General features: G+C 35.1%; 2 protein-coding genes across 2 annotated transcripts; one reads left to right on the plus strand and one right to left on the minus strand.

Moving 5' to 3' along the window:
- The first annotated feature begins 1350 nt into the window (after positions 1-1350).
- On the plus strand, positions 1351-6271 carry LOC125841753 (UPF0664 stress-induced protein C29B12.11c-like). The gene is made up of 6 exons (XM_049520929.1): positions 1351-1541; positions 2750-2855; positions 4581-4652; positions 4736-4944; positions 5158-5284; positions 5868-6271. The coding sequence occupies exons 1-5, from the start codon at positions 1432-1434 to the stop codon at positions 5270-5272; spliced, it is 612 nt and encodes a 203-aa protein (XP_049376886.1). The 5' UTR covers positions 1351-1431; the 3' UTR covers positions 5273-5284; positions 5868-6271.
- Positions 6272-8126: 1855 nt separating this feature from the next.
- LOC125852110 (uncharacterized) lies at positions 8127-15470 on the minus strand. Its single transcript, XM_049531847.1, has 2 exons — positions 14804-15470; positions 8127-8493 (listed from the first exon to the last, which is right to left on the minus strand). Exons 1-2 carry the CDS (start codon positions 15436-15438, stop codon positions 8229-8231), a joined length of 900 nt encoding a protein of 299 aa, XP_049387804.1. The 5' UTR covers positions 15439-15470; the 3' UTR covers positions 8127-8228.
- Positions 15471-18108: the final 2638 nt, after the last annotated feature.

Here is an 18108-nt window from a genome sequence, read left to right on the forward strand (position 1 = left end):
TTTATGTATTATGTCTTTATTTTATGAATATTTTCTTATTCGGTAAACTGAAAACGAATCGTTAATGGTCAAAACTGATAAAAAAATATNTTCAACATTTTTTTGAGACCCCCAGTATAATCCACAATCACTACACGCTCTGTCACATCATCCGTCTTTCTGGTGAGCACTTGTGTGTACTAGGCAAATCTCATTGTATAATAACCTTCAAACTACATAGAAGATGTAAACCGTACTAAACAAGCCCCATAAAACATATTCAACTCAGAAAGCAATGAGGAATACTACTAACCTCATCATTGCTATTACAATTTATTATTATTATTCTTACGGGTGTGTAGAAATCGAATCGACAAAAAATGCTATTGAATTATTAGATTAATGAGTTATTATTGGGTTATCAATTTGGTATCTGTTTTTAGTATTGGGTTATTCGGTAAATCGATAACTCATTAAGACGATAATAATTTACTACTATACCCGTCATAAATATTAAATAGTAATAATTTAACATAACTAAACATTATATCAGTACTCTACACTACGGTCTACACACTTCACACGTCACATTACTTCTACTTCACATCTGAAATTCCATATTATGTTTTGGTTGTAACATGTGATTGTAGCCTTCGTACTACATCTACTCTTATTGATTCAATTTCTCATTTCACTATATCAAAGCATCTACAACCGATTTGCATGTCTCATTGTATCGTGTCAAATTGTTAGAGAAGTGAGAAATCATATAGTTATTTTAGGCATAAGATATAAATATGCCCTTTAACTTGACCTCATTTTACTTTTATGCCCTCTGACTTTGAGTGTACACAAGTAGACACTTAAACATGTATAAAATTGAACAAATAGACACACACGTCCTATGCGACATCCTACATGACAATTTGCATCATACGTGGTGTCCTACGTGTATTATGTCACGTAGAACTCATGTGTCTACTTGTTCAACTTTATACAAGTTCAAGTGTTTACTTGTGCACACCCAAAGTTAGAGGGTATAAATATAAAATGAAGTCAAGTTAAATGACATATTTATGTATTATGTCTTTATTTATGAATATTTTCTTATTGGATAAACCGAAAACGAATCGTTAATGGTCAAAACTGATAAAAATATATTTTGATTTGATATTAATTTAGCATATTTAAAAATCAGAAACAGATAATCCTAATCAATAATACATAAAACTGAACGAACCGATCTATGCACTAATGCACACCCCTAATTATTTTTATATACTTTGTCAAACAATACTTGGTATAGGGTATAAAGCTTTACACGCGATAAACACGTTTAAGAGTAACCCATAAATACACGGAATTTGAAATTTTCAAAACATTATTCCAAAAAAAAAAACAAAGGCCATTTCTGATAATCGATCAAATATTTGATTTTGTTGTTAGTCGAAAATGTCATTGAATCCTAAATTATTTGCTCATGGAATGCCAGCACCATTTCTCAATGAATTGTTCGTCTTTGCTAGCGATGGAATTGAATTTCAGATCGATAACATTCCTCGGTACCTATTTATTCTTCTTTGTTTGCATTTTTTTTCCATTTTGTTTTCTTTATTTTCTAATTCATTTGAATTTCAGATCTTGGGCAAAAAAATAAGTGTGATTAATTTTGTAAGTAGTGCAATTTACGAGATTATGGTATAGATTTTCATGAGATTAATTTATTTTAGTGGATAGATTAAGTTTATTGAATGCACCACCCAAATATGTGTGATGAATATTTTCGGGGTGGCCCAGTGGTTTGGGCTTGAGACTTTCATGTTGGAGGTCTCAAGTTCGAAACCCTTTGCCAGTGAAAATAAAGAGTTTGCCTTCTGGGTTGTCGCACCGGGCTTGCGTAGTGCGGGTTACCTTTCCTATGTGGTTTGCGAGCTATTGCATAGGAGCGGAGATTTTGCAAAGGTAGCGGTTGCAGTTTCCCTTGTCATAAGAAAAAAATATGTGTGATGAATGAAATGTGTCACAATGAATGGGATGAGTGAATGAATGGAATGGTGGGCTTCTTATAAGGCTCAAGACAATTCTCCGTTTTCCTTTTTTTGAGCTAACTTTTTCAGGGTGTGAGTAGGGGCGGAGCTACCATACTATTAGGGGTTCATCCAAACCTCCTTTTGCGAAAATATTATTATTTATATATGGTTAAAATTATATTTTATGTATGTATAGTAGATGTGGAACCCTCTTTGATTAGTTCATGTGTTTAGTTCTTCAAATTTTGAACCCCTTATTAAAAATTCTAGCCTCGACAGTGGGTGTGAGTTAGGTGTAAGAGTTAATTTAACATGGTATTATGGCATAGTGATTAATGAATTGAGCTGAGAAACATGGACGTGTTAGCATCAAATCTCAGCTAAGACGGAAATATTGGGTGATTTCCTCTTATTATAAGTTTGGATGGACAGAGTTATGCGATAGTTGTGCTGGTGGGAGGTAACAGGTAGCACGTGGAATTAGTTGAGATAGCCTGGACATGAAGCATGTATTTGTATTGTTGGGCTTGATTAATGCATTGAGTTTATTCAGTGTGGATGGAGTGGCTGGGTAGTGGTATTGAACTTAGGAAAGATCAACGTTATTTGTGCATCGCCTTCTCGGGCTATGGTCTCTTTCTTCACTTTTTGTTTGTTTGTTTTTTTCTTATATTTTGGTATTTTAAACCAAGTTAATGACATCTGCATTGACATGAATTATGAATATTTTGCTTTTGCAGTTTAGGAGAAGTACAAACAAAAGGAACCATTTACTTATCGAATATCCGGATGGTCTTTGTTGCAAAGAATCCTAGGGACAACTTCATTGCTTTTGACATTCCCTTGGTATGTAATGCTCGTCCTTCTTGCTTTCGATTGCCTGATTCTGTAGGAAATATACACTTTATGAATCATGTGGAAAAAATGGTTTCTGCTTCAAATCCATGTCTTTGTTTGTTGGATTCGTTTCTTGTTTATATTTATTTGAATTTATCCGATAAAATTGCAACACGCGAGGTTGATATCTTTAGGTTCCAGGATGACCATATGCCCTCTTTTGTTTATAGTCTTATAGGACTTATATTTCAAGTTGTTGTACAGAATCTTGAATGAAGGTTCCAGGGATACTAAAACATTTGAGTTTTCTCGACTTTGCATGTGCTTCGATCTGATATACTGTTGTCTGGTTAGTTCTAGCTAGCATTGTCTTGCTTATCCTTCCTTACTAGTAGTCGTGGTATTTCTCCTGTAGTTTCTTGCCCTTCGATTTTTGTTACTTCCTGTCCTTTTTACTGTATGCATTGTCTTGCTTTTTATAGTATCTTGCCATGGTTTCTTCACTTCCGTTTATTTCCTTTCCTAACATGTTATGATATGCTTTATCTTGAGTCAAGGGTCTATCGGAAACAACCTCTCTACCTCCCAGGTTAGGGGTAATGTCTACGTACACTCTACCCTCCCCAAACCCCACTTATGAGACTATACACTTGGTATGTTATTGTTGGTTAGTTCTAGCTAAGCAATATCACCGTGTTGAATTCCTGCATTTGTTGTCTATTTTATTGTTTGTTGGGGTAACTGTCTTAGACTTGAAAGTGTTGTTAAAGGCCGTTAAGCCCTGAAGCTAGCTGCGATATAGGGCACAAGCCGATAAGGTGTGCATCTCATCACCCATATGCTCTGTCTTGAAGAGAGCAACACTGAATAATTGTTGTTTGGTTTTGCTACATATATAGCATCTTTTATCATTCCCTTCAATCACGCTTTTTGTCACTAAAACTCACGCTTTATTTGTTACCTTTCTCAAAAAAAAAAAAAAAACTCACGCTTTATTTCATTTTTGTGCTTAAACCACTAATAAAGCTTCCGCCTTTGTTTTCCATGTTTGGTATCATTGCACTTGGATGACTACCTTGATGTGATAAGAGATAGCTCAAACATTTCGTTCAATTCAATCTTTTTGTAGTCGAGTTGTGCTTCACTACTTGATTGTATCTCTGTTCTTATTGTTGTGACATGTTGTCTAGATTTTGATATATTTTTGTGGCTCGATTCAAAAATGGTCGAAGTAGTTGAATAAGAGCAGAGGTGGATCCGGCATTAAGAGTTAGTTGGTTTAAAGGAGGAATTTTTTTAGATATACAAACACACACATTTATGTGTAGGAGTTCTCCCAATGCCTTGATGATTTCTTCTCTTTCTCTCTTACTTGAAGACTATGTAGTTCCGTCAATTACACTCTCCGTTTCAATTTGTTTGTCTAGTTTTGACTTGACACGGAGTTTAAGAAAGTAAAGAAGATATTTGAATCTTGTATTCTTAAACTACAAATATGTCGGCCTTTAATCTTGTGGTCTTAAACATGTCATGCGGAAAATTATAATTAAGGAGTTGTCGAAAAAGAAAGAGACATTCTTTTGGAACGCATATAAAGGAAAGTAAGACAAACAAATTGAAACGGAGAGAGTATTTTGCTACCAAATCATGGGTTTTTGTGACGAGCGGAATAAGAAACAATATATAGAAAACCGATAACTGCTCTGGCTGACCCAAATCTACTTCATTCTGCAGCTTTTTGTTCATGGCGAAAAATTAAATCAACCAATATTCTTCTGCAAAAACATTTCTGGATATGTAAATCCGGTAAGTATAATAGATAGATAGATTTATTATTCATGAACTATATATCAACCTTACTTCAGATGACTGATTTTAGCCTATTTCAGGTTATACCAGCTAATGCTAACGAAGACAGCATAATTCCTCATTCGTTTAAAATTATGTTCAAGGAATGTGATTGTGAGGCTTTCACTCCATTAGTTTTCAAATTAATTGGAAAAGTGAGACGACGTTACAGACGGTCAAGGGCAAAGCATCGCGTAGATCCTCTTCATGAAGCAACCAAAACACCAGTCGATGAGATGACGAGATATGCGTATGTCACATTGCTTGCTTTTTGTACAATGGAATTACTCCCTCTGTCCCAATTTATGCATCACTTTATCCTTTCTAACTTTCCCCAAAAAGAACGAGACATTTACCTTTAAACTTTCTGTATACCCTTAATGAGATGATTTATAGCCCATATAACTTTCTAAGACAGGTTTTAGACCATAAGTTTCAAAAGTCTTTCTTTCTTATTTTGCAGCTATGTCGATCCCAATGATTCGACAAGTATCTTCTTGCAGCTGCAGCCTACTCCAAAGTCTCGACTCGGGTGTCGTATGAATCAGTCACAGCCTACTGCTGAAACATCCATATAGCTCTTGCTTCAGGTTAGCCCAATAATGCATCTTGTGCGCGCCATGCATCTTTTGTGTGATTGATGCCTTCAGATCTCTCCATACAGAGAAGAATTATGAGTTTGTTTTGTACACGATGCACGAGTGGATCTAGGGGTTTCATCCAAACCTCCTTCCCCGGAAAATTACATTGTACATACAAGGTCAATTTTTGTTTTATGCATATAGAATAGGTGTTAAATTTAGCTTCTTCGCGTGAAAATCTTGAGTCCTCCACGGATATAAGAATTTAGGTAATTCTCACCTCATGAGCTAGCTTCTGTGATTGAGTTAGACCTATAGTCTATTTCCTTATCACGGTATCAACGCTTTTGACATAGAGTTATATCCAAGGTCCATTTCTACTAAAAAGCACATAGTTTCAAATCTTAGGATACAAGTTACAACACTCTTAGAAAGAGTACAAGTTTACCCTCACTCGAGGTTTACATCAAATCAATAAATACATCACATATTTAACCGAAGCCACATATAACAAATGTTTTTATTTTCTTCCAATTTATTTTCCTTTCATGTGATCATGAACACTTCTTTAACTTTTTATCATTATATGCAGCACATTTCTGAGCTACAACCTCTGCAGTAACATTGATAAGTACCACAATTATAGCAAGAACAACTAGTTTGTAGCCTTGCATGCATGCCTGCTCCTCTCAACAAATTCGTTAGTTTTTCTATTTCATGCTCGTTCCGTGCTGGAAATACTTGTACATCATATCCTATTTCATGCCCGTTACGTGCTGGAAATACTTGTACATTGCCAGTACCTTTGCCATTGCGTTTGCCAGTCCCATTGCCACTATTGCCATTGTTGTTGCCATTGCCATTGGTTGCTGCAGTAGTAATGTGAAGGTAACTAAGTCCCAAAATCATCAACAACAACAAAGTCATGGTTGTTAGTACTACTTTTTTTGCCATGGTTTAACTAATTAAGTTGACAATTGTATAATAAAAATGTGTTATGATGAAAAAAATGAAATTAACCACTTTTGTTGATGTTGTGTTTGCTTCAAAAACATTAATTAGTTCAGTGTTTATATAGAAAAAATTAACAAATATGATTTGGCCTTATTGTTAATTAAGAGATTCCTTAGTTTGTCTCGACTCAAGAAATGCTAAGTTTTTTATGAATTATAGAAATTTACGTTTTATGCTGTTGGCTGAATGTGTTAAACTCCAACAGCTTGATGTTAACCGGTCGTTTGGCAGAGTATTATTTAGTAGCGGAGCTAAAATTTTCACTAAAGGATTAAAATTAACAAGAAAACACAAGGTTCAATATTTGTACTATATATACATTAAAATTATTTTAACCATGTATTAACATAGCAATTTTCCGTTAAAGGGGTTCGGATGCATCCTCTCGGCCCTATTTGACCCTGCCTCTGTGTGTATCAATAATATTGAGATTAGTAATGCTTGTATTAAGGACATTTCTGTCTTAAACTATGCTTATTCATGTATTGGATTATATTATGTTGTGTTGTATTATTTTTATGAATATAATATCTTGATGATTATATTATTTTCGATCATTTTATAATATTGAAAATAAGATTATAATATTACAAAGAAAAAATAAGAGAGAGGTACATGTTGCGTTATCAAAAAAAGAAAAGGTAAGTATAAAATAGGATTACCATCTCATTATTCTCATGTGGTAATTTTCGCTTACTGGAAGTCAATTTGATTAATCGATTGAAGCTAAATTGGATTATATTTACTCCATAATTTAAAATGAAAAAAATAAAATGTCATAGCCATAATTTATTTTAATTTTAATTCGCAGCAAATATCTTTTTTTTTTGCCATCTGATTCGATATACAATTAGCCATTTTATACATTTCGGTATAAAATGTATAAAATGTGTTTTTGTTTGTATAAAGCGAGAGAAAAGTGTATATACAAATACAAATACATATATATTCGTCCTATACACTTATAATTATACAAATATAGATCTTATTATACAAATTACAATGTATAAATGAGTTTATACAAAACTGAACAATTTGTATAAAATTGAATGTTTGTAGCGAATTATACAAATCAAAAGCTCCATAGCAAACATAAAATTTGCTATGGAGCGCAATTATGCAAATTATAGGTATAACATACAAATATGATTTTTATGTTTGCTATATGTGAAAGTTGCTCAATATAAAAAAACTATACAAAAAAATACTATGAATCGTAATTATTTTCATATTGATATGGTGAAAAAACACATTTTAAAATATTAGTCAAAGAAATATATGAAAAAAGAAAATTTTGACCAAAATTTGAAATGTAATTATTACTATGTTATTTTTCTGGCACAAAAATCATTGGAAGAAAATTGTGACCACCAATGGTTCACCATAATTCTTTACCATTTAAATAGAAGAAAAAAAACTCTGTAAAAAGATCCAACTTATATTTTATTTTCACATCTTTTAAATAGAAGAAAAAGCCTAATCTCTCCGTCCATAAAGGCATAGTCAGACTCCGAACACCAAGTGAGAAACCAAAAAAAAATAAAAAATACATTCTTCCTGAGAGCACACAATACAAACAGAGCAGCAAGAATTGCAGCAACCATTAGCAGATGTCAGGTTCAAAAATGAACTTTATTTAACAAAAATATTGAGTTAAAATACAACTGAATTGTTGTATGTTTCTTGTTACATAATCTTCCAACATTGCATGGATCACAAACAAGAACAACATAATCAGAGAACATATTGAACAAATGTAGCTCGATATAGACGAAATTCGGTTAGTTTGCAGTACCCTTTTATACATACAATCTTTTCTTCCAAGTCATAACTCCTGTCTTCCCACACAAAATCCTATTTAACCAAATATACTTGTTATAGTTGCATCACCAACTTGCCAAGAAAATATACAGGCTTCAGTTTTACATGATGCTCGGCCTTAACAGCTGCTCTCCTCTTTCACCTCGGCCATCTCTAGAGTTGCTTTTTGTGCAGCTCTTCTTCTGTTTTGGATCTGGCTAACACATTCCGCAACTATAACATGAAACTTGGGGACTATTTTACTTGTGTTAGAGGCATTAAGTCCTGCCTTCTTTAAAGCCCGTGCCACGTGCTTTTCAGCCTTCTGAGAATGAAGAGAGCAGTAGGAAGGAACAGCAGACCTCAATATTGGCTTCCCACAAAGTATGGGCCCTGTTGGCGAACTGCAAAATAAAGCAACGAAGCTAGATCGATAAGTAATACTATCTTAACTCTAACTAGTAATAAGATATCTCCCAATGCTTTACGATTAGGATCCACAAAATCTGAACTCATGAAAATCACAGCAGCAGCGGTTACTTTTATGAAATGAAAAAAACAAGAATGCATCCAGATGCAGTCAGTGATTACAGCAAAACATTGCAAGTTAGCTACTAGGAGAAGAACAAACAATTTGAGTGAAAAGGCTGCTCATGGAACTGGATGCCAAAACTAAACCAAGTGAAACAAAGAATATACATTACACGTAAAAACTATATACAAGAAAAGAGGACTGTTACAGCCTGTTGTCCTACTATACTCCATGACTCATAACACAAGTGCACCTTTGGTCATGCCTCAGTGTGCAAGCAACCAAAACATCAGAGCACCACATGTTCCTAATGTACCTGTGCCCCCACCATTAACACCAGTGCCCCACTGACGGACCAACTTACCAGCCAGCAGACACCACACAATTAAGAGCCATTTCAGCAAATAGATTATGTCAGTCACCCATAGAAACAAGACTAGCACACTGAAGTGCCTTGCCTCAATGCAAGCAACCCAACAACAGGCCGCTCACCCACAGTGGTCTGCGAATTGAAGGAGAGCGAGAGCACTGTTACATGCCTAGCTCCAGTTTTCTAGTAAATACCATTGCTTGTACATAGTAAAGTTTAGTATGATTCTCCGGGGTAAACATGTTTACACCTGTCACTTGGATTTGTTTTTAAAAGGCGAATCTAATAGTCTTCAACTACAGAAGCTAGCAAGTGAAATGAGTACTTCTACACCTAATCGTGACTCTAAAGCATCAGATTCCTGCTGCATATATCTATAACTGTGGGTTATCCTGTTCCAAGTGCAATAAGAAGTGTTTAGAAGAACAAGATGATGAAAGCATAATGAGAGGCATACTACATACTGAGAATATTGAGGAAAATCTGAAGTCCAAAAAGTTGAATAATGGTTTTGGGAGTCGTCTGGTAACTTCAGCAAGAAGTGATGACGGCCAGGTAGTTCAAAATTATTATTTTTTTGCGAGAAGAATGAGATAATTGGGAGGGGTTCACTTCAAACTAAAAAGAAATTTAAATGACAACTGAAGGCGCTAGGGCACTCAAAAGTTTACAGACTTGAGAACATTCAGAGGACTTGCATTGAAAGACTTGAGGATATTCAACAAAGCACTACTAGGAAATTATGGAGATTCAAGGCAAAGAGCAGGCTTTATGGAGGGTTGTGAATCACGTAAAAGCATGAGATATGAATGGGTCATGGAGGACTTGAAACATCATGTAACTCTTCGGTCGAGGACTATGGAGAAACACCAATCCTCACAGTCGTACACTATGAAGAAACATCCTGGGGTGCAAAGACTTAAGTGGCAGTGCTACACAAACGGGATGACAGCAGAATCGATTTTTATAAGTTTTTGGGGTCACAAGTAGTTAAATAAAACACCTTGTGGATCATTTTCTACGACATATATAAAGTATTGAGCGAGAGAGATGAGATGTCGTGAGTAGATATGTAGGACACAAGATGGACAAGTACATCCAGATTTTGATGCTCAGAAGAACCTACAAGGCTGAGAGGTAGACAAATTTCAATTGAAATGCTCTACAAGCAGAAGACAACATATGCTAGCCAGCACTCATCAAGTTGGGTTTGAGGAGAGGTGGATTGTACTCAACAAATTCATACTATCATATTTTATTTTATTTTATAACTGAGAAATCCGTCTGTGACCTGCCCTTTGGACCAATCACAGCCTTCTAAACTCGGTGGATAATGGGCCCGCCCCTCTCCACTTAAATACCAGGCTTCACTTTGCATGGTGTGGGGCTTGAACCTGCGACCTAAGCCACAAATCCTCCACCTTTTGCCACTCGAGCTAGGCCTTGGGGGCCATACTATCATATTTTTTCTAAGACACAACTCACGCTTCCTGCACTTGTGGATCTGGATTCTTAACATGTGTTTTATCTTGGCTGTTAGAAAGGTGAACAACACTGACAGCTGAGAACTTGAGAAAGAGGAGGCTCACATATGTTAGGCAGTGCTTTGTGTCCAAATGCTTGGGCGAAGATGGGGACTAACTTCTGTTGCATTGTCGCGTGGCAACCCCACTGTGGTACATGTCATGTACACTGGTTTGGAGTACAGTGGACAATGTTGGGCAAAGTGAAAATGTACTACACAGCTCGGCCTTCAGAAGAAGAAAGAAAAGATGTAGGGCATGAGAAGATGCTCATCTAGTTCTCGTGTGGTCTATGAAGGGAGAGAAACAGAACTTTCTAAAAGAACAAAGAATAACTTCAAAGACTTTTTTATACATCAGAGAAATCTCTCGTGACTTCTATCCAATTCCAGTTGGCACACGGGTTCGAAACTGTGGGAGTATGAACTCGCCTCTACACTTCCCAACTTAAATAACAGGGTTTGGATCTTTGATGTGTCTAACCCACACTTTAAGTGTTAAGCTCTGGAGGCTAGAATGACTTTATACATTTGAAAAGTAGAATTTTATTTTAAGTTAAGCATTTGGTGCACCCACAAGGTTGCTATTAGTGCAGAAGATTCTGTGTTTTTTCCGTAGAGAATTATTCTTTATGTAGCCTCTCTATTTTCTAGTATACTATTTGTCTATGGAAGTTCTCTGTTTTTAATAAGATTTTTTTACGTTATCCTTTATGAAAGCACAAATCATATAGGTGAACTCAAAAGTTGACCATGGTATTTTTTTTGTTTTAATATAGTAAAAATGTCATAACTTCACGACAATCTATTTTGGAAAAAGAAACAATTAAGATAAGGAAATTTAGTGAAAGTCTTGGTGAAAACCTATTCTATGCAACCGCAACTTAATAGTGTGGATTTTCATAGACTGGATCCCGAGCAAACAAAATAATTGTAGAAACTTCTTAAAGTTGATAATATAGGAGTTCTAAAAGATAGTTACAGTAATACCACCGGGACGAACACTAGGATTTGCATAAACTTTGATGGGTGTGGGACAGGAGTGCAGCAGGCAAGAAGCAATTGGCAAAATCAGTAGAATTGACAAATATAGATCACCTCGAATGGACCAGAAACATTTCAAAGTACTGGCCAGAACTCAAAAACCATGATGGGCTACATGTTTTCCAAGTAGGAAATGACCTGTGCCAAATTCCTTCTTTTTTAAAAGAACTAAATGTCAGCCTGGGCCAGATATTTTACCCAACTACTATAATCAAAAGAATTAATGAGAAAGGGATACACTACTCAAGAGAAAAAGAAAGGAGATGCCAAACGATGGAAAACCACGCACCAAAAAGAGGAGTTAGTTTCAAACCTGAACCAATGGAAACACTGAGAAAGGGATTGGCGAAGTTTCCAAACACTGAGGAGCTTAAATGGTCAAATAGGAAAGAGGAGGGAGTTAATGCTACAACAACAACTTTAATGAAGGAGAAGGAAATCATCAACATTAATGACACCTCAAACACACAAAACGAAGTCCTACAGAGAAGCCTAGTGGGAAATTTTAAAGAGAGGAATATGAAGGTAGCCACTCAGCCGGAGGTGAGAGGATGGGCCAATAAGATCTGGAGACAAACTCATGGCTTGAATATTTACGAGATGGGGGACGGAAAGATTTTGTTCGAGTTTGCAACAAGAGTCACGGTGGAACAGGTGATTACAGGGGATTGGATTTGGAACAACTCAAAGATCCAACTGGGTTGGTGGACCCCAACGATAATGGAATGGACCAAGTTCGACCTGGATCAGGATCGTAGGTCTTCCACTGCATCTATGGTCGAAGACGACTTCTAAAGCCATTGGTTATTTCTGTGGGGGTTGGGTTGAAATTAAGGAAGAGCCGCTACTAAGAAATCACCTTAAATGGGCTAGAATTAAAGTTGAAGGCGACGGGTCGAGGACTCCGAAGGAGGTGACTGTGTTGAATGCCGGAATCTCATACTCCGTGCAGCTATGGACAGAGACGACAACGAGGTACTCCATCGGGGAAGAACGAAAGGAAAACCCTTTTACCCAACCGACTTCGAGGATCTACCCAGAGGGTAATACAAGGGCTGGTGGAGATGCCAGTAGGAAACCACGTGGGGAGCCAGCAAACGTCGTAGGTTCAGGCCCCACTATGGGTCCAACTCCAAAGACAAATACAGGTCAGACTTTGCTCAATTTAAATCCAGGCCTAAAACCTACTCAACCTCTAAAAAACCCAAGCCCAGCTGGGAATATTAAAAAGCCCAAGAACTTTATAGTGAGAGGCACATGGAGGGGAATAAAGGTTTTTTAGAACTTAAGGACTTGGCATCAAAGTTTCTACAAGCTTTCAGGAACTGGGAAATAGCAGTTGAGGTGGAGGATACTATGATGATGCAAAAGGAAGGGGGAGAAAGAAACCTCTTAAACACCCAGACAAAGATTCCTGATACAAAGTCACGAAAATTGACCACAAAAAGGAAGGAGAGGAATTTGATACCATAATAGTCAATGACACACAAGAGACAGAACAAAAAATGCAGTTACAACAGATTCATGAGGCTGAACCAGTCAATATTCAGCTCCCAATTTCTCAAGAAGATATCAAGACAGAAACATTAAACTGGGTTAATTCACATATCTTATAGTTGAGTAATACATACGGGTTGGCTTTCAAAGGGTTTGAAAAAGAAACCATAGAATTGTTGATGAAGATTGATGAGAGGAAATCACAACTAGATAAGAAGGGGCCTGGCATGCCAGTTTCTACCCCAAAGAGCAGAGGAATTGGGAAAAACGAGTTGAAAAAACTAAAATCCAGCTTGAATGAAGAAATGGAAGGAAACAGAAGTAGAGGGAGGATAAGATAAGATGTATTAGGTACCTATGTACAATTTTTATTTTGAGAAAAAGGTGCATCCATAAAGTTATAACTATGGTGATGATTAACGGATATGAACTGGTAATTAGACTTCTCAATTGGAAAGTCAAATGCCTTCTCACTGGGAGAAAGTTCTTTTTTTGGATAAATAGTAGTACACGAAACAAAGAAGGTTCTAGTGGGTTTTTTTGGTTCAACAGCTGAGGTAGCACACAGCAGAATGTCTCTTAGATGTACGTGGGGAATTCAAATGTTGGCTAGTTAACAAAGTTTTGCATTTAAGCGGAGCAGGACAGAGGAAGAGTCATTATCCACTGAGCTTCAGAGCTGGAAACAACAGATTTCTAAATTAACAAAAAATAACAATCACCACAGTTGGAAGTTTCTTCTTTACTTACTACAAAGTACGGGGATTTACAGCACCTTTTAGGATTCAATACAAAGCCAGATTTAGGCATTGAACTTGGCGGAAATATTGATGGTTAATATCTTGGGGAAGGTTTAAGCGTACATAGGCTGGAGCAAAATGAATAACAAGAAGGTAGTTTCGTAATTCTGAAGAGCAGGAAAAGATAAATTGTAGGAATCAGAACTAGATCCCACAGGCACTATACCATGAGGTTAGAAAGTTAAAAGTTGCAGGGTACAATTCAAAACAAAGCATAGTTGCTGGGGAAGTGAAGTCCAATGATCATAAAACATTAAAATGATAAACACACACCATACGACCTAATCTTACTCGTAAAGGCTATCAGAACATAAGTGGATCCAACTACCTAAACTGCTTTTACTTTAGCTTACAGCCTTCCAGAGCCATACTCTCTTACACACACATGTTCTGCTTGCTAGGTACAAGGGCAATCGTTGCACAAGGGTAAAATTTATCAGGAAATCATCACAAAAGATTCCAGAAAAACTAAAGAATCTTAACAAAATAGGAAAAGGAAAAAAGAACAACAAAAACTTGAAGCTAATTGGCAAAGTTCCTTTTGAGGAAAAAAGATGAGATCTTTTTGTTATATGTTAGCAAAATAACCAGCTTTATACCAAACAATAAACAAATTGGGCGCGAGCATATACATTCTGCTTCAGAAACAATTCAGAAAGGACGCATCTTTGAGACACAAATTACACTCCAAGCAAGATAGTTCACGCGTGCATACCCACACAAGATACTACCTTTTCCACTGTCTGCAGATTTGCATAGTAACTATACTCAGGAATCAGGATAACCTAATAGCAAGGGTAATAACATGTAGTGCTGGATATTCTAAGGCAGGATAATCATATCGAATTGAGAGTCACATACATATGAAAAGATATATTTCTTCATAAAGCTTAGAACTGCGCAAAATACTAAGACATAAATGTATGAGATGTGAAGAAAAGAAAAATACCTTTTGATGGCAAAACTGCAAGCCTTGTACAGCTTCTGCTTGGAATCTGACAATATATGCATATGACAGAACCTCGTAAGCGCCATTGCCTTCGACTTACAGCCATGAACCCCACACGTATTACTGGTAACCGCATTCCCGTTGTTCTCTCCAGTTCCTAGAGTACCATCCTTATTATTCTTATCCTCATCTTCCTGAAAAGCACTCATTCCAAACTTCCAGCAATACTCTCTATGCTTGAGCTTGACTTCCTCCATTAACGACCAGTAACAATCTCTGTATATACGCTGGAGTTGCTTACTCCGTCGATTCCTCCTTTTGTAAACTTCCACTCGATGCAAATGCTTGGATTGGGACAGAACAGCATCCTCCTCCCATCCGTCAATTTTGATCGGCGTTAAGGCATTCGAAGAAGAGGGACGGGCAGCAGTATTCCCGGTCGAGGAATTCGGGTCGGGCATATCGGTGTCTACGGAAGAGATACGCGAATTGGTTGCTCGGTTGAAATTGTTAGGGTTTTTTAGGTCAATTTTGTTAGGGTTTAGGTTAGAATTGGAGTTTCCTGGGCGGTGATTGGCGGTAGAAGCGGCGGCGGCGGTGGTGGCGGCGGTGGATTGAGGGGTCGCCGGGGGCATTTTCTGTGGGGTTATGATTTTGACAGATAGATTTTTTTGAATCAATTTAAACAATCCAAGTGCACAAGGACACAAAGCAGAGCCACTTCCGCCAAGTTATTTCGAGATTAATTATTTATTATCTCTATTAAAATAATATTTAATATTAGGTCTTAAAAAATAATTTAGAAAATAAATATTTAATGTTAAAGATAAAATATGAAGAAAAATATTTTTTCTTCATATATTAAAAGTGAGACAAGTAAAAATAAAAATTTATTTTAAAAATAAGTGACAAGTAAAAATGAATGAAGAGAATATTTAGATGTTAGTTGTTTCACGATTAACTATTTTGATATTAGTAAAATAATCTTATAATTTCGAAATACTCTCATTTCAAAACAAATTATCTTGTAATTTTATCGTAACTAAATAAGAGATAAATTCGTTATAAAATTAATTTTAGAACTAGTAATTCTTTGTTCTTCATGTTAATTGCGCCCTTATAAATAATTTTAAAAATAATAGCACTCTTTGATTCGTTTAAATCGAAAAGAAAATTAGATAACTTAAATATATTTAAATTAAGTGGTAGAGATGTTAAAATAACAATATAACTGTGTCTTTTTACCGCACACATAATATCTTATAATACATTTGTTTCATGTACTTTATCGAATTAAATTTCTATTTTTTAATATCTCATGTAAACTTATGCAATATGTCGATTTATGAGCCCTAAATCAAATTTAAAAGAATGCCTTCCCTATTTCATTCTGCAACTAAAGAAAATGAATTAGTAACTTGTAGATGTCAAAAAATAGAGTTGCATATGATTATAATTTTAAAAAATTATTAAGCGGAGTTTTTATAAATAGAAATTAGTAAGTAGTTAATATAGTACTTGATGAGGTGTTGGGGTTGAGATTTATAGTTGTGCATCAATAACCTCCATTAGAAAATTATATTAGCATAACGAAGACAATCCCTTTGGAGCATTGAGATAGTATTTGTAGAATCCGTATTCAGTTTTAAGGGTGTTAGGTTTTTAGATTTTGTAATCTTTAGACCTTATAGAATTGCATGAATTTCATCTTGTGTGACGCTTGTGTGTTAGTTTCTTGCTTAAACTCGATCTATAATCATTGTCCCTTGTGATCCCTCATTACACCCTCAATGCCTCCTAGGCTTGGATCAAAACTTGTCAAGCCATACATGTTGAGTTTGTAAGAGCCTTGCGATAGAGTCCATTTGACACGTTTGTCTTCTCCATTATTTTTTAGCTTCCTTCCTTTGTCTGTTGAAGATTGTCATTTTTGCTCATCCACAAGTTTCATATGCTAAAGGGAAACTACTTATGCTTTATTAAGTGTAGATCATATTTAAAATACTTATCTCAACAATACTACTTCGAAAATCGTATAATTTATGCTCGTTCATTGAGAATTGAAAAAGTTCTATGTCAAGTGTAGGGACAATATATTTAGTCCATGAAAACATGATTTGTTTATTTGTTTTTGTGAATGAAAGTTTAGTCAATTTTAATCTGCATAATTTAGTTTCATAGATTAACAAGTATCACATAGATTCAATACAACGTATCCAATCATATTAAAAAAATTCACAGATTTGCACAAATTCAATGAAACAATGGAGAACAATAGTTCTTTTCTTCTTGAGATTTTCAGAAATTAATAAAGCCAAGAAAATATTTAATGTGAAGGATTTGAGGCATATATTATATTAATCTACAATTTGAAGTGTATATATATATATATATAGCTGGCAGTGTGTATCCTTCGATGCATGTTAAAAATGTGAGTGTCTAATTTTAGGGTGTTATTTATTTCATTTTAAAGTAGTTTAAAGATTTATAAAAACTCCATAAAGTATAAGTGTATAGTTGAAAATTCAATCATAGCTCGAAAAGACAACTATTTTCTCCTCCAAAATAAATACAAAGAAAAAGTAATTAATGAATTCAAGAACTCCCCAAAAAACAAAAATAAAGGAAAATTAATAGTACGTGGATCCATATTTATCAACTACTCAATATTTTCTCTCTTTTATTTTTATTCACTTTCAACAGAATATAAAAGGAATGTAAAAAGAATATAAAAAATCGATCGAATCAAACCGATTTATGCTATTTTTTGAATAAAATTGTGGACTTTTATTTAAGTGTATAACCGTCCCAAATAATCGGAGGATCTTTTTAATTTATGAAAAAAATTGAAAATTTTCCAAACCGAACAACCTTACATGTAAATATATTTTATTTATTAACAATATGTTAAATTTAATATATAAATATATTTTATAACATTTTTCAAATATAACTATAACTTAGGTCCTAGGCTTCTGGTGACTAGACGACTTTGAGTCTTTGCTCTTTAATTAGCCTTTACTTAATTAAGTTTAAAATTAAAAGATACTATAGTAGATACTTTATCAAACAATACAACAAAACCTATCCAAACACTCTTATTAAATATTTAAGATCAAACAATACGGCAACAAAGTTTTACATTCTTGTCTTTTTGTTGAAAAATTAAAGTGCATCTTCAAGAACATAGTTGTGAAAGAAATTTATTAATAGTAATATATTTTGAGGTGATATTTTAAAAGTAAAAAAAATCGAAAATTAATCGAACCGTATTGATACCGAAGAGAAACCGATATGATTGAGAT

This window comes from Solanum stenotomum, chromosome 1, assembly GCF_019186545.1.
Source record: "Solanum stenotomum isolate F172 chromosome 1, ASM1918654v1, whole genome shotgun sequence".
In the NCBI taxonomy this organism is placed as follows: Eukaryota; Viridiplantae; Streptophyta; class Magnoliopsida; order Solanales; family Solanaceae; genus Solanum; species Solanum stenotomum.

Bases quoted from the DNA above. Each gene is read 5' to 3' on its own strand.
- LOC125841753 (XM_049520929.1), top strand. From the start codon at position 1,432: ATGTCATTGAATCCTAAATTATTTGCTCATGGAATGCCAGCACCATTT. The intron at 4,653-4,735 runs GTAAGTATAATA...AGCCTATTTCAG, and splicing joins TTTCTGGATATGTAAATCCG to GTTATACCAGCTAATGCTAA. The intron at 4,945-5,157 runs GTATGTCACATT...CTTATTTTGCAG, and splicing joins GATGAGATGACGAGATATGC to CTATGTCGATCCCAATGATT.
- LOC125852110 (XM_049531847.1), bottom strand. From the start codon at position 15,438: ATGCCCCCGGCGACCCCTCAATCCACCGCCGCCACCACCGCCGCCGCC. The intron at 8,494-14,803 runs GTATTTTTCTTT...TTTATTTTGCAG, and splicing joins TGCAGTTTTGCCATCAAAAG to TTCGCCAACAGGGCCCATAC.